Source organism: Bufo gargarizans, chromosome 8 (genome assembly GCF_014858855.1).
Source record: "Bufo gargarizans isolate SCDJY-AF-19 chromosome 8, ASM1485885v1, whole genome shotgun sequence".
NCBI classification, from domain to species: domain Eukaryota; kingdom Metazoa; phylum Chordata; class Amphibia; order Anura; family Bufonidae; genus Bufo; species Bufo gargarizans.
The window spans coordinates 124,976,680-125,000,327 of NC_058087.1; the positions used below are offsets into that span (position 1 = coordinate 124,976,680).

The 23,648-nt window shown below is 44.9% G+C and overlaps 1 protein-coding gene across 1 annotated transcript in view; it reads left to right on the top strand.

Annotated features, from left to right (window-relative positions):
• Nucleotides 1-23,648, top strand: part of TMEFF2 (transmembrane protein with EGF like and two follistatin like domains 2) — a 1,197,396-nt gene that overhangs the window by 551,386 nt on the left and 622,362 nt on the right. The window contains exon 5 of the mRNA XM_044303870.1: nt 3,663-3,759. Within this exon, the coding sequence (XP_044159805.1) occupies nt 3,663-3,759 (97 nt within the window). The remainder of the gene's footprint in view (nt 1-3,662; nt 3,760-23,648) is intronic.

The following is a 23,648-nucleotide window of genomic DNA, read 5'->3' on the forward strand; positions in this document are numbered from 1 at the left end:
AAACACTGGAGGAGATACTAAATATAATCCTCCAATACTTTTCCTTCCTTATGGATCCACTCCTGTCTTTGGCTTAGAAAGATTCTGGCATTAATCCAGTCAAGAAAGTAGTTGCTGTAAGAAAGACCAAAGTTAAAAAACACCTTTAGGTGTAGCTTGAAGCTCGTTGGACACAATCCAAAAGCCGTATCAGAACCCTCCATCTGTAATATGTCATTGTTATGATTGGCATATTGTATGACAGAGCAGCCTTTGATCCCCAAGTTTAGGTGCGACTAGTACCACTTTTGCTCCTATACCTATGACTGTATTTACAGTTCAAGGGGTTAATCAGAGAGGATCCCCTGCCAGGATCTCTTTTAAAAGCCAAAGTAGAAAGCCATTATAGGGGTTGTCCGGTTTCTAGAGGAAAGCGAATAACAGATGTGATCCATCTGCAATAAAGAATAGATCAATGCTGCTGCTCTGGTTCCTTAAGCAGGCTCTGTTTACCCGGCTGCAGTAGTGACATCACACCAATAACATCTAACTGTTGTAGCCAATCACTGGCCTCAGCAGTGCACCAAAGGGGCCAGTGATTAGCTGCAGTGATCACATATTGTCAGTGTGACATCACTGCTGCAGTAGGGTAAACAGAGCTGGGAGAACTGGAGCGACAATGCAAGATCTGTTGGGTAAGTAATGATCTATTCTTTACTGAAGGCAGATCACATGTGTTGTCCAATTTTCTCCTGAAACAAGACAACCCCTTCAACTAAGAGTGGCTACAATTTATATAATCGGCACATTACCAGGCCCATCCATCAGCGCTCTCCAAAGAATAACACTATGGACAGCATTAGCAACAAGCATTTGTACAGTGTTATTCAATAGAGGAAGCTAATGGACAAGTCTTGTCACTTGCCATGTTGTAGACAGGAGTCCCATACAGTCGGTGAAGAGACTGGGATAAAACTTGGAGGAGGAACTTTAATATCGGGAAAGTAGTACAGATTCCATTATATTATCAAATGAAAAAGTCACTTGTTGGGATGTTTACATAACATTTGAAAACATATTGATAATGCTGCATTCACACATACCAGTGTATCACAGTACTGCGGCGGCAGCAGGAAGCGCACGGCATCATAGCAACAAATAACGCCGTGCGCTCCTGAAGAAATCCAGGCTGGTATCACACGGACCGTGTTCCACGGACGTGTGAATGCAGCCTTAAATGACTTATCTTTTTAACCACTTCCAGACTGGACCATTTGCCTCCATCCTGACCAGGCCTAATTTAGCAAATCTGACATACAGGTGAAACTCGAAAAATTAGAATATAGTGCAAAAGTCCATTTATTTCAGTAATGCAAATTAAAAGGAATCACATTAATGCAGCTTAAAATTAGAATTTTGTGAAAAGGTTCAATATTCTAGGCTCAAAGTGTCACACACTAGTCAGCTAATTAATCCATATCCCATGAGCAAAGGGTACCTCGAAATTGTGATTTGGGGGTTTCATAAGCTATAAGCCATAATCATCCAAATTGTAACAAATAAAGGCTTGAAATATCTCGCTCTGCATGTAATGAGTCTACCTCATATATTAGTTTCACCTTTTAAGTTGTATTACTGAAATAAATGAACTTCGAACAATATTCTAATTTTTCCAGTTTCACCTGTATGTCACTTAATGTGGTAATAACTTTGGAAAGCTTTTACCAAACCATTCAGAGATTGTATTCTAATGCCACATTGTTAATGGTAAATTTGAGTCAATATGTTTTACATTTATTTATAAATGCACACGCATGAGAAAAATTGGCATGTTTGGTACCCAGACCCAAACCCAGACTTCTTCACAGAAGTTCGGGTTTGGCATCGGTGTTGTGTAGATTTTATTATTTTCCCTTATAACATGGTAATAAGAGAAAATAATAGCATTCTTAATACCGAATGCTAAGTAAATTAGGGATGAAGGGGTTAAAAAAATATATTTAACTCACCTCATCCACTTGTTCGCGCAGCCCTGCTTGTCTTCTTTCTAATTTTTTATGGACCTGGGTAAAAAAAACTTTGGTGACATCACTGCGCTCATCTCATGGTCCATCACATGGACCATGTGATGAGCACAGTGACGTCACCAAAGGTTATTTTCTCCCAGGTCCTCAAAGAAGAAGAAAAAAGACAACTGGATGAGATGAGTTTAATTTATTTTATTTTTTTAACCCCTCCATCCCTAATTTACTTAGCATTCTGTATTAAGAATGCTATTATTGTCCCTTATAACCATGTTATAAGGGAAAATAATAAAGATTGGGTGCCCATCCCGATCATCACCTAGCAACCATGCATGAAAATCGCACAATATAGAGCTTGCTGCAATTTTCACGCAACGCATAAGTGATGCGTAAAAAACACTGCTCATGTGCACAGCCCCATTGAAGTGAATGGGTCCGGATTCAGTGCTGGTGCAATGCATTCACCTCACGCATATCACCCAAGCAGAATTCTCACCCGTGTGAAAGGGGCCTCAGACAGATATTGATACATCATAAAATACTTATTAATTAGCATTCACCATACCACTTCTTTATTTTGGCATCATTTTGATAATGTAATTTATTTATTTTTGTTCACCTGATGTGTCCCCCATAAGGTCATACAAGACCTCTGGGGGACATTTAACTTACTATTGTTTTCTCCTGTAACTGGGGCAGACATAGTAGCCCGTTAGGCGGGGAATATAGCCCCAAAGAGGCTTACAGCAATATACAGCACTGTACAGCCTCAGTGCAGGGCTGATTGTAGTCTGTGGAAGACCTGACCGTGCAGGATGTTTATAATCAATAGGTGGTTGGGAAGTGGTTAAGAACAACTGATAAATTGAGCTTAGTAAAAGCAGAAATATGAGCCACGAGACACAATTAGTGCATTTACACTAATATGGATGGATTTACTATAACTTACGCCACTTTCCTTAGTTGCAAAGACTTCAGTTTCTGGTGCCAGAGATGCACCTAATTTATTTAGAGGCACCTGTCTCAATAAATGTATTAAGAGGCACCTGTCTCAATAAATCAGGCGCTTCTCTCGCAAGTGCGTAGGGGATCAAGACTGTCAAGTGAGAATGCCAGTTTTGATAAGGGTACAGTCACACTGTCAGGTTTCCACATGCAGTTTTGAAAACCAAAACCAGGTGTGCATTAAAATATAAGAGACGTCATATCTGTCCTTTATACCATTATACGTTCTCTCCTTTTATGATTCATTCCTAAATTTTGACTTCCAAAATCATATCCAGAAACATGACAGTGTAGCCGTACACAAAAGTAGAACTGGCTTAGTTGCCCATAGCAACCAATCAGATTCCTACTTTCATTTTTGACATCTCCTTTGGAAAAGTGTCCAACTAAGCCAGTTCTACTTTCCACCAGTTTGATGAATTCAAAAGCATAAAAAATTGATTGCACCATGGCAGGAAAAACGGACTGAACTTGCAAACGCTGAGAGAATCCGTATTATTCGTGTGACAGAGGCCTTACAAAAATGTGCAGTTTCGTAAAGAATAAATTACTGATCCAGTTTTTGCAGTCCCAGACTCCCAGTATATAGAGCTAGACAGATGAAAGCCACTTAGCAGCTACATGGCTTACCATGTTCATGTTTGTGTCTTACAGCAAATGAAGGCTCTGGGGAAACAAGTCAAAAGGAGACGTCGACTTGTGACATCTGTCAGTTTGGTGCAGAATGCGATGAAGACGCAGAGGATGTCTGGTAATATTTCTGGCAGTTACTCTCTCATTTCCTTCTCTATTCATCATATTATTCTTTGTTAGATATATTACAGAAAATGAGACAATATTTGTTCATTTGTACAATCTACAAGTAAATAAAAGGTAGTATGGCTCTATTGTAGACAAATACTTGATAGAAGGTTCACGCATTTAATCTTTTGCTGCATGTTGATTGCTATATATAACAATCCCGTCCATGGATTCATTCATATTTGCTGCCGTCAACTTGATGCCAAATCTACTAGTTTACATTGGGCTTCCTCAATTTCATCATAACCAGTTGTTCTACAGCATCCGTCATGATATATATATATATTATTTTTTTTGGTTCAGGGGCATAACTAGGAAAGGCCTGGTCCCATAGCAAACCTTTAAACAGCCCCCCCCCGCCCCCCCCCCCCATTGAGCATTAACCTGACATGCTTTAATACACACAATTGAGTGCATGAGGCCTAAATCTGTTTAAAAAAGTACCACTGTCTGACCTGACAGGGTAAGGCTACTTTCACACTTGCGCTTGATCGGATCCGTTCTGAACGGATCCGATCATATTAATGCAGACGGAGGCTCCGTTCAGTACGGATCCGTCTGCATTAATAACTTAGAAAAATTTCTAAGTGCGCAAGATGCCTGAGCGGATCCGTTCAGACTTTCAAAGTAAAGTCAATGGGGGACGGATCCGCTTGAAGATTGAGCCATATGGTGTCATCTTCAAGCGGATCCGTTCCCATTGACTTACATTGTAAGTCTGAACGGATCCGCTCGCCTCCGCACGGCCAGGCGGACAGCTGAACGCTGCAAGCAGCGTTCAGCTGTCCGCCTGGCCGTGTGGAGGCGAGCGGAGCGGAGGCTGAACACCGCCAGACTGATGCAGTCTGAGCGGATCCGCTCCATTCAGACTGCATCAGGGCTGGACGGAGGCATCAGGGCGGGACCGACGAACGCTAGTGTGAAAGTAGCCTAATGCTGCACATCCTCCACTCTTTTTATTGTGTTCCAGGTGGGATTCCCCTAACATTTTGGGCCCCGCAGTAGCCTTTATGGCTGCTTTAGTGTTAGTTATGTTTACGCCCCTGGTTCAGATGCCTGGATTGAAAAAACATATTAGAAAATGTGTGGAAATTGATGTCTCAGCTGAATTTGCTCCCGTCTACCTGTAGTTCCCCTTTTCAAGTTGTTGTTTGTACTCTTAACTGTTACATATGAAAATAATAATGGTGAATATGCAAAATTGTAAAATCCTAAATAAATATCTGTGAGGGCTTGTTCATACGACCGTATGGCTTTTTCATTGTTTTGCGGTCCATTTTTCACGGATCCGTGTGTTTCCGTTTCTGTGCCGTTTTTCCGTATGGCATATACAGTATACAGTAATTACATAGAAAAAATTGGTCTGGGCATAACATTTTCAAGAGATGGTTCTGCAAAAACGGAACGGATACAGAAGACATACGGATTGACTTGAATGGAGCCTCGGAACGATTTGCGGACAATAATAGGACAAGACTCAAAATGTAGTGGAACGGAAATGCAGACATATGGAAACAGAATGCTCACAGAGTACATTCCGTTTCTTTTTTTACGGAACGTAAAAAACGGCCTGTATACGGAATGCAAAAAAGTTTGTGTGAACAAGCCCTTAGTAGAATGTAGGTGATAGATCGGGGAAATAAAACAAAGTAGAAGATAAATCACCTGGTGAAGAGGAAATCTGGCTTAATTGTCCATTGCAACCAATCAGATTCCACCTTTCATTTTCCAAAAATGTTTTGAAGAATGAAAGGTTTAATCTTATTGGTTGCTATGGGCAACTAAGGCTGTTTTTCTTTACACCAGTTTTGACAAATCTCCGCCAAAATGATAATATCCAGAATTATAAATAAGAGTGTAATGTTTGTTTTTTTCCTGCATATTATTGCAATTTTTTGGCTCCCAGTGAAAAGAGTATTACTATCAATAAGGTAATGCACAGCTGTGTTAATGTTATGCATTTTCTGTATAATATTTTCTAAGAAAGTATTAGGGTCATTTATTAAGCCTGGCATTTTAGACGCAAGTCTTTATAACCCTGCGCTGTCTGTAATGCACCAAAGTTACTTAGAAGCGCCAGCCTCTACATAACTTAGGCACATTCATCACCAGCCTAAATCTACACCACCTCCCTTGCTGGTGTAGATTTAGATAATTTTCTTCACCTAAAACAGGTGGAAAAAATGCTAAATGTGATCGGCCGACTGGGACTGCCCCCTTCCCTGCCCATACCTCCCTTTTTGTTAGAACGTGCATACATGGCGTGGCTTGTGAAGAAGCCGCAAATCCCCTTTGGCGCATATCTATTTGTAAATAACCCCCTATGTTTTCATTCAATATTTTTTTAGAAACAAAAAAAAATACCACCTCATTTATAATAGTGCAACTAATATTATCATGGCTTTGTTAGAATAGTCAACATCTAAATGGCCTTAGCTGTTTCAGAATTTCTTTACATGAATTTCACATATGTGTGTTTGAATATTTACGTGCTAATAGCTGGTCGAGGGATATACTCAATCACGTTCAGTTTAGGTTTACAGTCCCTACATATTTAAAGACAAATATTTAAATTCATTTAAGAAAAGTCCTTTAAGGACTTTTTCAGATGAGTGTGTCCTGTGCGGGAATCACTCTCGGTGTGTGAGTGGGATTCCCCATTATGGACACTGCACGTTTCTCAGGAGTGCAAGGCATGATATTGATATATAATGCTGTGTGTCTCTGCATGACCTTACTTCTACAGAATTATACTGACAGCATTATGTTAGTATGAGGGCTCATGCACACAAACGTATTTTGCTTCTGTGTCTGTTCTGTTTTCTGTTTTGCGGATAGGATGTGGACCCATTAATTTCAATGGGTCTGCAAAAAATGCACCGTGTGCTATCCGCATCTGTATGTCCATTCCGTAGATAAAACATGTCCTACTCTTGTCCGTTTTGTGGACAATGATATACATTTCTTGACCACTTTAACACATGGCTACTACACTTTCTTTCTGCCGACATCCCCACTATCATCATGGGCGACTTCAACATCCCTATTGACACATGCCACTCGGCCGCCTCTAAACTCCTGTCGCTCTCTTCCTCCTTCGGCTTATCACAGTGGTCTTCAGCTCCCACCCACAGAGATGGTCACACTCTGGATCTGATCTTTTCCCGCCTCTGCTCCCTATCTAACCTTTCTAATTTGCCTCTCCCCCTATCCGACCACAACCTACTCACCTTCTCTTCATTGGTCTCTTCTGCAGCTCCCCCGGTCCACACACTAGCACACCCCCGCAGGAACCTCAAACAGCTTGACTTTCGCTTGCTTTCTGACTCTCTTCTCCCACTCTCTACCATCTGTTGCCTCCAAGACCCAGAAGCTGCTACCACCCTATATAACACCACATTAAGTACAGCTCTGGACACTGTTACCCCCCTCACACACAACAAAATCCGGAAAATCAACAGACAACCCTGGCACACCAACCTGACCAAAAAACTCAGACAAGCTTCCAGGGCTGCTGAGCGGCGATGGAAGAAATCCCATTCTAAAGATCATTTCACCGCATACAAGCAATCCCTCCTCATATTCAAATCCTCACTCGCTGATGCAAAACAGCCTTACTTCTCATCTCTCATATCTTCCCTGTCACACAGCCCTAAACAACTTTTTAGCACTTTTAATTCCCTTCTCCGTCCCCCAGCGCCCCCACCCTCTCCTCTCTTCTCAGCTGAGGACTTTGCCAAATATTTCAAACAAAAGATAGTCCACATCAGAGAAAGCTTTACTACACAGTCCCCACAGACCCTCTACACAACTGCTCAGTCCTCTTCTCCCAAAACCCACTTCTCTACCATTACAGAAGGTAAACTCTCCACTCTACTCTCCAAATCTCATCTGACCACCTGTGCACTTGACCCGATCCCATCCCACCTCATCCCTAACCTCACTGCAGTGTTTATCCCAGCCCTAACTCATCTCTTCAACCTATCACTAAACTCTGGTGTCTTCCCCTCTGCTTTTAAACATGCTACCATTACACCCATCCTCAAAAAGCCTTCACTTGACCCATCTTCCTTGTCCAGTTATCGCCCCATATCACTTCTTCCGTATGCCTCAAAGCTACTTGAACAACATGTCCATTCAGAACTGTCCTCCCACCTCTCCTCCTGCTCCCTCTTTGACCGCTTACAATCTGGCTTCCGACCCTACCACTCGACCGAGACTGCCCTTACCAAAGTCACCAATGACCTACTCACAGCCAAAACCAAGAAACAATACTCTGTCCTCCTTCTCCTTGACCTGTCCTCTGCCTTCGACACTGTTGACTAGAGTTGAGCGAACACCTGGATGTTCGGGTTCGAGAAGTTCGGCCGAACATCCCGGAAATGTTCGGGTTCGGGATCCGAACCCGATCCGAACTTCGTCCCGAACCCGAACCCCATTGAAGTCAATGGGGACCCGAACTTTTCGGCACTAAAAAGGCTGTAAAACAGCCCAGGAAAGAGCTAGAGGGCTGCAAAAGGCAGCAACATGTAGGTAAATCCCCTGCAAACAAATGTGGATAGGGAAATGAATTAAAATAAAAATTAAATAAATAAAAATTAACCAAAATCAATTGGAGAGAGGTTCCATAGCAGAGAATCTGGCTTCCCGTCACCCACCACTGGAACAGTCCATTCTCAGATATTTAGGCCCCGGCACCCAGGCAGAGGAGAGAGGTCCCGTAACAGAGAATCTGTCTTCATGTCAGCAGAGAATTAGTCTGCATGTCATAGCAGAGAATGAGGCTTCACGTCAGCCACCACTGCAACAGTCCATTGGCATATATTTAGGCCCAGCACACACACAGGCAGAGGAGAGAGGTCCCGTAACAGAGAATCTGGCTTCATGTCAGCAGAGAATCAGTCTGCATGTCATAGCAGAGAATGAGGCTTCACGTCAGCCACCACTGCAACAGTCCATTGGCATATATTTAGGCCCAGCACACACACAGGCAGAGGAGAGAGGTCCCGTAACAGAGAATCTGGCTTCATGTCAGCAGAGAATCAGTCTGCATGTCATAGCAGAGAATGAGGCTTCACGTCAGCCACCACTGCAACAGTCCATTGTCATAAATTTAGGCCCAGCACTAGTGTTGAGCGGCATGTCCCATATTCGAATTCGCGAAATTTTGTGAATATTCGAAAGAATATTCGTAAAATATTCGCGATTATTCAAATTCGTTATTATTTCGCATATGCGATAATTCAAATTTTCGCATCGCATAATACATATGCTATGCAAAATTCACATGTGCGCTAATGAAATCGCCTTACGAAGATTCGCAACTCAATTCAATCACTAATGTATGAATGCAATGCCCTTTGCCTCTGTTCTGGGACAAGTGTAGATATTCGCATGTGCGCTAATAAAATCGCCTTACGAAGATTCGCACCTCAATCACTTTCTAGGGAATGTGAGACTTTTGGGAATCAATCGAGATACAGTGGGGGGTGATGACAGTAGTTGACAGAGTACAGATCAATGTAATCTGTAAGGTGGAAAGTAAAATAAAAAATACGAATATTCGTAAATCGAATTTTACGAAGTTCTACGTATTCGCGAATATGGTGCTATACTATATGAATGCACAGGCCTTTGCCTCTCTGTTCTGGGGACAAGTGTAGATATTTGCATTTGCGTTAATAAAATCGCCTTACGAAGATTCGCAGCTCAATTCAATCACTAATGTATGAATGCAAAGCCCTTTGCCTCTGTTCTGGGACAAGTGTAGATATTCGCATGTGCGCTAATAAAATCGCCTTACGAAGATTCGCAACTCAATTCACTAATGTATGAATGCAAAGCCCTTTGCCTCTGTTCTGGGACGTGCCGATATTCGCATGTGCGCTAATAAAATCGCCTTACGAAGATTCGCGCCTCAATCACTTTCTAGGCAATGTGAGTAAGATCTGAGCTGTTGGACCTTTGGGAAACAATCAATTATATGTGTACTGTAATTTTGTGGGGGGGGGGGAAAAAACAAAAAACGAATATTCGTTTTTACGAATATATAGCACTATATTCGAAATATTCGCGAAATCGCGAAGTTGCGATATTCGCGAAAAAAATTTGCTTTTCGAATATTCGCTCTCAACACTACCCAGCACCCAGGCAGAGGAGAGAGGTCCCGTAACAGACAATCTGGCTTCATGTCAGCAGAGAATCAGTCTGCATGTCATAGCAGAGAATGAGGCTTCACGTCAGCCACCACTGCAACAGTCCATTGGCATATATTTAGGCCCAGCACACACACAGGCAGAGGAGAGAGGTCCAGTAACAGAGAATCTGGCTTCATGTCAGCAGAGAATCAGTCTGCATGTCATAGCAGAGAATGAGGCTTCACGTCACCCACCACTGCAACAGTCCATTGGCATATATTTAGGCCTAGCACACAGGCAGAGCAGAGAGGTCCCGTAACAGACAATCTGGCTTCATGTCAGCAGAGAATCAGTCTGCATGTCATAGCAGAGAATCAGGCTTCACGTCACCCACCACTGCAACAGTCCATTGGCATATATTTAGGCCTAGCACACAGGCAGAGCAGAGAGGTCCCGTAACAGACGATCTGGCTTCATGTCAGCAGAGAATCAGTCTGCATGTCATAGCAGAGAATGAGGCTTCACGTCAGCCACCACTGCAACAGTCCATTGGCATATATTTAGGCCTAGCACACAGGCAGAGCAGAGAGGTCCCGTAACAGACAATCTGGCTTCATGTCAGCAGAGAATCAGTCTGCATGTCATAGCAGAGAATCAGGCTTCACGTCAGCCACCACTGCAACAGTCCATTGTCATAAATTTAGGCCCAGCACCCAGGCAGAGGAGAGAGGTCCCGTAACAGACAATCTGGCTTCATGTCAGCAGAGAATTAGTCTGCATGTCATAGCAGAGAATCAGGCTTCATGTCAGCCACCACTGCAACAGTCCATTGGCATATATTTAGGCCCAGCACCCAGGCAGAGGAGGGAGGTCCCGTAACAGAGAATCTGTCTTCATGTCAGCAGAGAATCAGTCTGCATGTCATAGCAGAGAATGAGGCTTCACGTCACCCACCACTGCAACAGTCCATTGGCATATATTTAGGCCTAGCACACAGGCAGAGCAGAGAGGTCCCGTAACAGACAATCTGGCTTCATGTCAGCAGAGAATCAGTCTGCATGTCATAGCAGAGAATCAGGCTTCACGTCAGCCACCACTGCAACAGTCCATTGGCATATATTTAGGCCTAGCACACAGGCAGAGCAGAGAGGTCCCGTAACAGACAATCTGGCTTCATGTCAGCAGAGAATCAGTCTGCATGTCATAGCAGAGAATGAGGCTTCACGTCAGCCACCACTGCAACAGTCCATTGGCATATATTTAGGCCTAGCACACAGGCAGAGCAGAGAGGTCCCGTAACAGACAATCTGGCTTCATGTCAGCAGAGAATCAGTCTGCATGTCATAGCAGAGAATCAGGCTTCACGTCAGCCACCACTGCAACAGTCCATTGGCATATATTTAGGCCTAGCACACAGGCAGAGCAGAGAGGTCCCGTAACAGACAATCTGGCTTCATGTCAGCAGAGAATCAGTCTGCATGTCATAGCAGAGAATCAGGCTTCACGTCAGCCACCACTGCAACAGTCCATTGTCATAAATTTAGGCCCAGCACCCAGGCAGAGGAGAGAGGTCCCGTAACAGACAATCTGGCTTCATGTCAGCAGAGAATTAGTCTGCATGTCATAGCAGAGAATCAGGCTTCATGTCAGCCACCACTGCAACAGTCCATTGGCATATATTTAGGCCCAGCACCCAGGCAGAGGAGGGAGGTCCCGTAACAGAGAATCTGTCTTCATGTCAGCAGAGAATCAGTCTGCATGTCATAGCAGAGAATGAGGCTTCACGTCAGCCACCACTGCAACAGTCCATTGGCATATATTTAGGCCTAGCACACAGGCAGAGGAGAGGTTCATTCAACTTTGGGTAGCCTCGCAATATAATGGTAAAATGAAAATAAAAATAGGATTGAATGAGGAAGTGCCCTGGAGTCCAATAATATATGGTTATGGGGAGGTAGTTAATGTCTAATCTGGACAAGGGACGGACAGGTCCTGTGGGATCCATGCCTGGTTCATTTTTATGAACGTCAGCTTGTCCACATTGGCTGTAGACAGGCGGCTGCGTTTGTCTGTAATGACGCCCCCTGCCGTGCTGAATACACGTTCAGACAAAACGCTGGCTGCCGGGCAGGCCAGCACCTCCAAGGCATAAAAGGCTAGCTCTGGCCACGTGGACAATTTAGAGACCCAGAAGTTGAATGGGGCCGAACCATCAGTCAGTACGTGGAGGGGTGTGCACACGTACTGTTCCACCATGTTAGTGAAATGTTGCCTCCTGCTAACACGTTGCGTATCAGGTGGTGGTGCAGTTAGCTGTGGCGTGTTGACAAAAGTTTTCCACATCTCTGCCATGCTAACCCTGCCCTCAGAGGAGCTGGCCGTGACACAGCTGCCTTGGCGACCTCTTGCTCCTCCTCTGCCTTGGCCTTGGGCTTCCACTTGTTCCCCTGTGACATTTGGGAATGCTCTCAGTAGCGCGTCTACCAACGTGCGCTTGTACTCGCGCATCTTCCTATCACGCTCCAGTGCAGGAAGTAAGGTGGGCACATTGTCTTTGTAGCGTGGATCCAGCAGGGTGGCAACCCAGTAGTCCGCACAGGTTAAAATGTGGGCAACTCTGCTGTCGTTGCGCAGGCACTGCAGCATGTAGTCGCTCATGTGTGCCAGGCTGCCCAGGGGTAAGGACAAGCTGGCCTCTGTGGGAGGCGTATCGTCATCGTCCTGCCTTTCCCCCCAGCCACGCACCAGTGATGGACCCGAGCTGCGTTGGGTGCCACCCCGCTGTGACCATGCTTCATCCTCATCCTCCTCCACCTCCTCCTCATCCTCGTCCTCCTCGTCCTCCAGTAGTGGGCCCTGGCTGGCCACATTTGTACCTGGCCTCTGCTGTTGCCAAAAACCTCCCTCTGAGTCACTTCGAAGAGACTGGCCTGAAAGTGCTAAAAATGACCCCTCTTCCTCCTCCTCCTCCTCCTCCTCCTGGGCCACCTCCTCTTCCATCATCGCCCTAAGTGTTTTCTCAAGGAGACATAGAAGTGGTATTGTAACGCTGATAACGGTGTCATCGCCACTGGCCATGTTGGTGGAGTACTCGAAACAGCGCAACAGGGCACACAGGTCTCGCATGGAGGCCCAGTCATTGGTGGTGAAGTGGTGCTGTTCTGTAGTGCGACTGACCCGTGCGTGCTGCAGCTGAAACTCCACTATGGCCTGCTGCTGCTCGCACAGTCTGTCCAGCATGTGCAAGGTGGAGTTCCACCTGGTGGGCACGTCGCATATGAGGCGGTGAGCGGGAAGGCCGAAGTTACGCTGTAGCGCAGACAGGCGAGCAGCAGCAGGATGTGAACGCCGGAAGCGCGAACAGACGGCCCGCACTTTATGCAGCAGCTCTGACATGTCGGGGTAGTTGTGAATGAACTTCTGCACCACCAAATTCAGCACATGCGCCAAGCAAGGGATGTGCGTCAAATTGGCTAGTCCCAGAGCTGCAACGAGATTTCGCCCATTATCACACACCACCAGGCCGGGCTTGAGGCTCACCGGCAGCAACCACTCGTCGGTCTGTTGTTCTATACCCCGCCACAACTCCTGTGCGGTGTGGGGCCTGTCCCCCAAACATATGAGTTTCAGAATGGCCTGCTGACGTTTACCCCGGGCTGTGCTGAAGTTGGTGGTGAAGGTGTGTGGCTGACTGGATGAGCAGGTGGAAGAAGAGGAGGAGGAAGCCGAGAAGGAGGAGGTGGCAACAGGAGGCAAAGAATGTTGCCCTGCGATCCTTGGCGGCGGAAGGACGTGCGCCAAACAGCTCTCCGCCTGGGGCCCAGCTGCCACTACATTTACCCAGTGTGCAGTTAGGGAGATATAGCGTCCCTGGCCGTGCTTACTGGTCCACGTATCTGTGGTTAGGTGGACCTTGCCACAGATGGCGTTGCGCAGTGCACACTTGATTTTATCGGATACTTGGTTGTGCAGGGAAGGCACGGCTCTCTTGGAGAAGTAGTGCCGGCTGGGAACAACATACTGTGGGACAGCAAGCGACATGAGCTGTTTGAAGCTGTCTGTGTCCACCAGCCTAAATGACAGCATTTCATAGGCCAGTAGTTTAGAAATGCTGGCATTCAGGGCCAGGGATCGAGGGTGGCTAGGTGGGAATTTACGCTTTCTATCAAATGTTTGTGAGATGGAGAGCTGAACGCTGGCGTGTGACATGGTTGAGACGCTTGGTGACGGAGGTGGTGGTGGTGGTGTTGGTGGTACATCCCCTGTTTGCTGGGCGGCAGGTGCCAACGTTCCTCCAGAGGCGGAGGAAGAGGCCGAGGCGGCAGCAGCAGAATAGGCCGAGGCGGCAGCAGCAGAAGAGGTAGCAGGGGGAGCCTGAGTGACTTCCTTGGTTTTAAGGTGTTTACTCCACTGCAGTTCATGCTTTGCATGCAGGTGCCTGGTCATGCAGGTTGTGCTCAGGTTCAGAACGTTAATGCCTCGCTTCAGGCTCTGATGGCACAGCGTGCAAACCACTCGGGTCTTGTCGTCAGCACATTGTTTGAAGAAGTGCCATGCCAGGGAACTCCTTGAAGCTGCCTTTGGGGTGCTCGGTCCCAGATGGCGGCGGTCAGTAGCAGGCGGAGTCTCTTGGCGGCGGGTGTTCTGCTTTTGCCCACTGCTCCCTCTTTTGCTACGCTGTTGGCTCGGTCTCACCACTGCCTCTTCCTCCGAACTGTGAAAGTCAGTGGCACGACCTTCATTCCATGTGGGGTCTAGGACCTCATCGTCCCCTGCATCGTCTTCCACCCAGTCTTGATCCCTGACCTCCTGTTCAGTCTGCACACTGCAGAAAGACGCAGCAGTTGGCACCTGTGTTTCGTCATCATCAGAGACATGCTGAGGTGGTATTCCCATGTCCTCATCATCAGGAAACATAAGTGGTTGTGCGTCAGTGCATTCTATGTCTTTCACCGCTGGGGAAGGGCTAGGTGGATGCCCTTGGGAAACCCTGCCAGCGGAGTCTTCAAACAGCATAAGAGACTGCTGCATAACTTGAGGCTGAGACAGTTTCCCTGGTATGCATGGGGGTGATGTGACAGACTGATGGGGTTGGTTTTCAGGCGCCATCTGTGCGCTTTCTGCAGAAGACTGGGTGGGAGATAATGTGAACGTGCTGGATCCACTGTCGGCCACCCAATTGACTAATGCCTGTACCTGCTCAGGCCTTACCATCCTTAGAACGGCATTGGGCCCCACCATATATCGCTGTAAATTCTGGCGGCTACTGGGACCTGAGGTAGTTGGTACACTAGGACGTGTGGATGTGGCAGAACGGCCACGTCCTCTCCCAGCACCAGAGGGTCCACTAACACCACCACGACCATGTCCACGTCCGCGTCCCTTACTAGATGTTTTTCTCATTGTTATGGTTCACCACAACAACAAATATATTATTTGGCCCAATGTATTGTATTCAAATTCAGCGGGATATAAATTTGAGGCCTAGTATTTAGGCGCTGGGTGACCGGTATGGATTTAGTGACAGAATTAGACTTGGAAATGCACAGAAGCGTGTGTGTGAAGTTATTCTGAATGACCCTATGTGCACCTTCAATATGATCTACCCTTTTAGGGATAGATTTCAAATAGCTCTGATATAGCAGAAACGACTAAATTATGAAATTGCTAAATTGGGAATTGTATTTCAACCCAGAACAAAAAATGTGCTTTGACGGACACTAAATAACTTTCCCAGCCACAACAGGACAGCGGTAACGAGAGATTTAGCGGGATATAAATTTGAGGCCTAGTATTTAGGCGCTGGGTGACAGGTATGGGTTTAGTGACAGAATTAGATTTGGAAATGCACAGTAGCGGGTGTGTGAAGTTATTCTGAATGACCCTATGTGCACCTTGAATATTATATACCCTTTTAGGGATAGATTTCAAATAGCTCTGATATAGCAGAAACCACTAAATTATGAAATTGCTAAATTGGGAATTGTATTTCAACCCAGAACAAGAAATGTGCTTGAACGGACACTAAATAACTCGCCCAGCTACAGCACTAGGGACAGATTTAGCTGGATATAAATTTGAGGCCTAGTATTTAGGCGCTGGGTGACAGGTATGGGTTTAGTGCCAGAATTAGACTTGGAAATACACAGTAGCGGGTGTGTGTGAAGTTATTCTGAATGACCCAATGTGCACCTTGAATATTATATACCCTTTTAGGGATAGATTTCAAATAGCTCTGATATAGCAGAAACCACTAAATTATGAAATTGCTAAATTGGGAATTGTATTTCAACCCAGAACAAGAAATGTGCTTGAACGGACACTAAATAACTCGCCCAGCTACAGCACTAGGGACAGATTTAGCGGGATATAAATTTGAGGCCTAGTATTTAGGCGCTGGGTGACAGGTATGGGTTTAGTGCCAGAATTAGACTTGGAAATACACAGTAGCGGGTGTGTGTGAAGTTATTCTGAATGACCCAATGTGCACCTTGAATATTATATACCCTTTTAGGGATAGATTTCAAATAGCTCTGATATAGCAGAAACCACTAAATTATGAAATTGCTAAATTGGGAATTGTATTTCAACCCAGAACAAGAAATGTGCTTGAACGGACACTAAATAACTCGCCCAGCTACAGCACTAGGGACAGATTTAGCTGGATATAAATTTGAGGCCTAGTATTTAGGCGCTGGGTGACAGGTATGGGTTTAGTGCCAGAATTAGACTTGGAAATACACAGTAGCGGGTGTGTGTGAAGTTATTCTGAATGACCCAATGTGCACCTTGAATATTATATACCCTTTTAGGGATAGATTTCAAATAGCTCTGATATAGCAGAAACCACTAAATTATGAAATTGCTAAATTGGGAATTGTATTTCAACCCAGAACAAGAAATGTGCTTGAACGGACACTAAATAACTCGCCCAGCTACAGCACTAGGGACAGATTTAGCGGGATATAAATTTGAGGCCTAGTATTTAGGCGCTGGGTGACAGGTATGGGTTTAGTGACAGAATTAGACTTGGAAATACACAGTAGCGGGTGTGTGTGAAGTTATTCTGAATGACCCAATGTGCACCTTGAATATTATATACCCTTTTAGGGATAGATTTCAAATAGCTCTGATATAGCAGAAACCACTAAATTATGAAATTGCTAAATTGGGAATTGTATTTCAACCCAGAACAAGAAATGTGCTTGAACGGACACTAAATAACTCGCCCAGCTACAGCACTAAGGACAGATTTAGCGGGATATAAATTTGAGGCCTAGTATTTAGGCGCTGGGTGACCGGTATGGATTTAGTGACAGAATTAGACTGGGATATGGCCAAAAAATAAACAGACTATTGCTGGTTAAATGCACTTGGTGTGACAGCTTCACCCTGATGTAGGCTTTAGCCAAAAAACAACCACACCATTGAGGGTTAAATGCACTTGGTGACAGGCGCAGCTTGCCCCTGAATTAGTATATGGCCAAAAAATGAACAGACTATTGCTGGTTAAATGCACTTGGTGTGACAGCTTCACCCTGATGTAGGCTTTAGCCAAAAAACAACCACACCATTGAGGGTTAAATGCACTTGGTGACAGGCGCAGCTTGCCCCTGATTTTGTATATGGCCAAAAAATGAACAGACTATTGCTGGTTAAATGCACTTGGTGTGACAGCTTCACCCTGATGTAGGCTTTAGCCAAAAAACAACCACACCATTGAGGGTTAAATGCACTTGGTCGCAGCTTGTGCTGGCGCACCACAAGACACAAAATGGCCGCCGATCACCCCAGAAAAATGTGACTGACAAACGGTCTGGGCAGCCTAAAAACAGTGAGCAATTGAGGATCAGCAGCTCAATGATCCACAGCTGCAGATCGATCAGTTAATCAAGTCCTTTGGAGGAGTTAATCTGCCTAATCTCGCCCTACTGTCGCAGCCGCAACCTCTCCCTACGCTAATCAGAGCAGAGTGACGGGCGGCGCTATGTGACTCCAGCTTAAATAGAGGCTGGGTCACATGGTGCTCTGGCCAATCACAGCCATGCCAATAGTAGGCATGGCTGTGATGGCCTCTTGGGGCAAGTAGTATGACGCTTGTTGATTGGCTGCTTTGCAGCCTTTCAAAAAGCGCCAAGAAAGCGTCACAAAAGCGCGAAGAAAGCGACGAACACCGAACCCGAACCCGGACTTTTACGAAAATGTCCGGGTTCGGGTCCGTGTCACGGACACCCCAAAATTCGGTACGAACCCGAACTATACAGTTCGAGTTCGCTCATCCCTACTGTTGACCACTCCCTTCTGTTGCAAACTCTCTCATCTCTTGGCATCACTGACCTGGCCCTCTCCTGGATCACATCATACCTCACAGACCGGACGTTTAGCGTCTCCCACTCCCGCACCACCTCCTCGTCTCATTCCCTCTCTGTTGGTGTCCCGCAAGGCTCTGTCCTAGGACCCCTGCTCTTCTCTATCTACACTTTTGGCCTGGGACAGCTCATAGAGTCCTATGGCTTTCAATATCACTCCTACGCTGACGACACACAAATCTACCTCTCTGGTCCAGACATCACCACCTTACTATCTAGAATCCCACAATGTCTATCTTCTATATCATCCTTCTTCGCCTCTCGCTTTCTTAAACTTAACATGGATAAGACAGAATTCATAATCTTTCCCCCATCTTGTTCAACCCCCCCAACAGACCTATCTATCACGATCAATGGCTGCACATTATCCCCAGTCAACAAAGCCCGCTGCCTTGGAGTGATCTTGGATTCTGCTCTTTCCTTCCGACCGCACATCCAAGCCCTTTCCACCACCTGCCGTCTCTAACTCAAAAACATCTCCCGCATCCGCGCTTTCCTTAACTTTGAATCTGCGAAAATACTTGTACATGCCCTCATTATCTCCCGCCTAGACTACTGCAACATTCTCCTCTGTGGCCTTCCATCTAGCACTCTCGCACCCCTCCAATCTTTCCTCAACTCTGCTGCCCGACTAATCCACCTCTCACCCTATTATTCCTCTGCCTCTCCCCTTTGCCAATCCCTTCACTGGCTCCCCATTGCCCAACAAATTCACTTCAAAGTACTTACAAATACATACAAGGCCGTCCATAACCTGTCCCCTCCCTACATCCCTGAGCTAATTTCCCGATACACCCCCACACGCACTCTCCGATCCTCACAAGACCTCCTTCTCTCCTCTCCTCTTATTGCCTCTTCCCACAATCGACTCCAGGATTTCTCCCGTGCATCCCCCATACTCTGGAACTCGCTACCCCAACATATCAGACTCTCACCTACAGTGGAATCCTTCAAAAGAAACCTGAAAACCCACCATTTCAAACAAGCCTACAACCAATGACCCTGCTGCCTCTATACCGCCATGACCAACTTAACCCGCACCTACTGTGTCCTTCTCCCATACCATGTAGATTGTAAGCCCTCACGGGCAGGGCCCTCTCTCCTTCTGTACCAGTTTGTAACTCATTTTGTTTATGATTAGTGCAATTGTCTGTATTATGTATGTACACCCCTTATCATATGTACAGCGCTATGGAATGAATGGCGCTTTAATAATAAATAATAATAATAATAATACATTGTTACAATGGATCTGCAAAAAAACGGATGCAATACAGATGTCACATGGATGTCATCCATATTTTTTGTGGATCCGTGTTTTTTGGACCACAAAATACCATACATATGGTCTTGTGCATGAGCCCTAATTCAGTAGATACGGGTCATTAAAATTTGGTTGAAAATTTCTGTTGATTTATTTCTTTCTTTTTTAAACTTTATTCTTTTCTTTTTGAAAACATATACACATTCATCACATTAATAACATAATACAACACAATCCATATTACCACTTTAATAAATATTATCCTTATTAGTTATCACCCAAATACCCACCCACCACCCCATGGAAAAAAGGAGAGAGAGAGGAACTGAGAGAGAAAAAATAAATAAAAAAATTGGCCATTTATTCCATATCTCATCAAGTCCTTCAGAATTTTTAGTATAGCACTCAGAAACCCGTTGCATTTTAATGAGATTAACCACTGCTTCACGCCACTGTCCCACTGTGGGCGGGTCTTCCTTTATCCATTTCCTAAGTATAAGCAGTCTAGCTTGAAATAGTACTTTACCCAGAACCAATCGTACTTCTTTCTTTAATTTCAAATGTTCAGTTGCTCCCAACATACAAACTACTGGATCTTCAAACACCTGAACATCCAGGAATACAAATACAATCACTGCTATCTCTTTCCAATATCTAAAAAGTCTGGGGCATCTCCAAAAACAGTGTATTAGATCTGCGTTCCCTCCCCTACATTTTGGGAAATTATCTGAAGTTCTCACACCCATTTTCTTTAGCATCTTAGGAGATCGATGTAATCTATGTACTATAAAAAACTGTGATATTTTGTGTGAACTCCTATCCGACACCATAGCATAACTTCTAAGGGCATATTTCCATTTCTCTTCCGAAAAGAAAAGCTGAAGTTCTTTTTCCCATTTATTTTTTTAGCAAGTATTGTAATCTGTTCTTGATTTCCTTCCATCAATATCCTGTATCTTTTTTTTGTTATACCTCTTTTTTCTCCTCCGTTAGTGAATTTATATATTCAGTCTCATTGTTCCTTTCTATATTTATCTGCCTTTACCACTGTCCTCAAAGCGTTCCTGAGCTGGGGGATTCCAAACTCCCTAACAAGTGTATTAAAGTCCTTCAATTTATCTTCTTCAGATACTTGGGCTAGATATTTTATCCCCTTTTTTTCCCCAATCAATATAACTCCTAATCGTTTGCAGTTCCTTTAAATTAATTTTTTTCCAAATAGGTGTATATTGCAAAAAAACTTTAATCCCCAATAATTTTTTAATCTGCCCCCATGTGTGATCCATTGAATTCATTATTCTATTTCCTTTAGTATTTTTTCCTAGTGTACCAGATTCCAATATCTCTAAGTGATTAAATTCCCCTCTCCAACCCATTTTATTTAATTCCTGTCTTCCCACTAAACCATTCAAACTATCTCTTATCTGACTATATTGTGTTATCAAATAATACAAAAACCATCTGTTGATTTATTTCATTGAAAACTATTTTGACTTTGTCTTTGCAACACTATTTGAAATTATCTAGTGACCCTAGTGCAGAGTATTTTTTAGTTGATTATATAACTTACCTTCAGCGGAGGGGACCTTAGAGGGTCTTTTTCCAATTTTTAGACAGAACATTTCTGCATTGTTATATAAAGAAAGGAAGAGTTAACCAGTTTGGAAGGAACTGAGTTTGGTCCGAACTTTCCTATTTTTGGATGGCAGATGAACCTGAATCTTTCCAGAGTCGTTTTGGACAATTCCACAAAAATGGTGTGTCGGTGGGAAAAAGCACTAGGGATTGTTAAGTGTAATTTAACCAGTATATATAGGTGATTACTACAACACACAAGGTATACCTGTGTGTGTTAAGGAGAATTTCAGCATCAGACCTCAATTGTCCATTTCCGTGAATTCTATTTCTACATGGTTGGAATGTAAATATTTTTTTGGACTTGTTCAATTTAATTAAACCAGCATATAGGTGGTCAACACCAATTCACAGGCCAGCACACAAAGTTTCTGTGAAGGATGATGAATGATGAACCTAAATCAGTTTCTCTTTATTTCTTTGTTCACAAAAACATTTCCAGTCAATTATTATGTATTTATTTAATTGGGACTGATTACAGTATATTCATACTAGCAACATATATACATGATTAGTGCACCAATACACAGGGTAGCACACAAAAGTATCTGGGAATGATAACAAAGTTAGACCCAACTCTGTTTCCCTGTCACACATTCTTTTCTTTCTTTTTTTTGTTGGGGGGGTGGGGACTAGGGGTTGTTAACAGCATATATACATGTTTTCTACACCAAGAGCGCAACATTATATGAGAGGGTAAAAAATGTCCAGGCTATGGAAGGTTTCCAAACAAAAGACCCAGCACCATCTATTCGGCTTGAAGTAGAAGGCTGCAGTTGCCCCTGCTGGCTTTGGAAAGGTGCAACATTATAGTTGAGGAGAAAGAAGATGAGATAGTAGATTGGATGGCTCATTCCTCCTCTCAGTCACATCAGAATCACAGCGTTCCTCCTGCTCCTCCTCCTTGCAGCCCCAAAGCATACTTTGAGTGGAGTCCTGTCAGACTGCACTGCCACCTTCCTTTTTCCTAAGAAGTGACAAGAAAAAAACACTACGCCCTATGGCAGATAGTCAAGAGAGTCTCCCGGTTGATGACTTATGTGAGAACAGTTAGCGGTTGCACTGCCCTGAGGAAGAGGCTGCAGACCCCATGCACAGCAGTGTTGGTGGTGGTAGTAATAGTGGCCCCCGTAGTGGCGCAATTGGTATTGGGGGCAGCAATAGTGGCAGTTTGGGAAAAGCAGGGGAGGGGACTCAAAGAACCCACCATGATACCCTACAGTCAGATAGAACCGAAAGGGAGGGTGAGGACTAATAACAGCCAGGTCTGCTTCGGGATCTGGTGATGCCACTGAGACTGTGGGTGGGTTATGCCCAAAACGTTCCAGAGTTAAGTCCAACTTAGCTGCCTCTATTCTTGCACAAGTATCACCGACCTGGCGTTTTTCCCCGTGCTGCCGGAAAACAAAAGCTTTGCCTTGTGCGTACTGTGCAAGAGCAAAATAAAACGTCGGCAAGGAAACACAAAAGTAGGCACCACAGCTCTATTAAACTACATCAAGCAGCATCACTCCATTTCCTGGGCAAACAGAGGTGGTAGCAGGAGATCCTTCATCCTCCCAGTCCAGCTTACGGCAGCCAGGCCACATCCACAAGCAGAATGGTGTCTTTAACATCATCATTATCCCTTTCCTCCTCTGCTCCGTAGATAGCCATCGATAACAAAATGTGTGGCCAGGAAACAACTCTACGTGCCCAGTAATTCAATGGAGCGCAAGCTTGATTCCAACCTTGCCAAGTTGCCAGCAGTGCATTTGTTGCCATACCATTTAGTCCAGTCTGTTGTCTTTAGGGAACTAATGGTGTGTGCTCCGCCTCACTGGAAGATTCCTAGCCAGCATTATTTCTCCCACAAAGCCATACCTGCCTTTTACTCCCACGTGGCAGACAGCGTGGGCTGCTTCCTGCGATTCTCACTGTGCAGAAAGGTTCATGCCACACTGGACAACTGGAGCAGCTCTTACAGGCAGGGATAGGACATGTCTTTCATGGCCCACTGGGTCAGTGGTTTTTATTCTGCCAGTGGCAGCACCCCTGCAATGAGGCCAGGTCCTTTTGAACCCCCCACGATTGTGTCAGCCTGGCTCACACACCAGGCATTTATCCGCCTCCTCTGCCACTTCCTCCATGGACACTCACCCATCCACAACAGCAGCAGTGCACATCGTCGCTCACACTAACTCTCTTTTCCTATCACATGTTTTAAGTCAAGTGTTGCCACGCTGTGTAAGAACTGATCTGCCTGGGCAAGAGTAGCCACTCGCACACAGGCGAGCAGTACATCAAGCAGCAAACATCTCACTGGACTTCAACCTGCCAACTGCAGCTGGGAAAGGTGGTCAATGACAATGGGGCAACATCTTGGCCGCTCTGAACCTGAGGGAAATAACACATGCTCCTTGCATGGCGCATTTTATCAACATAGTCATGCAAC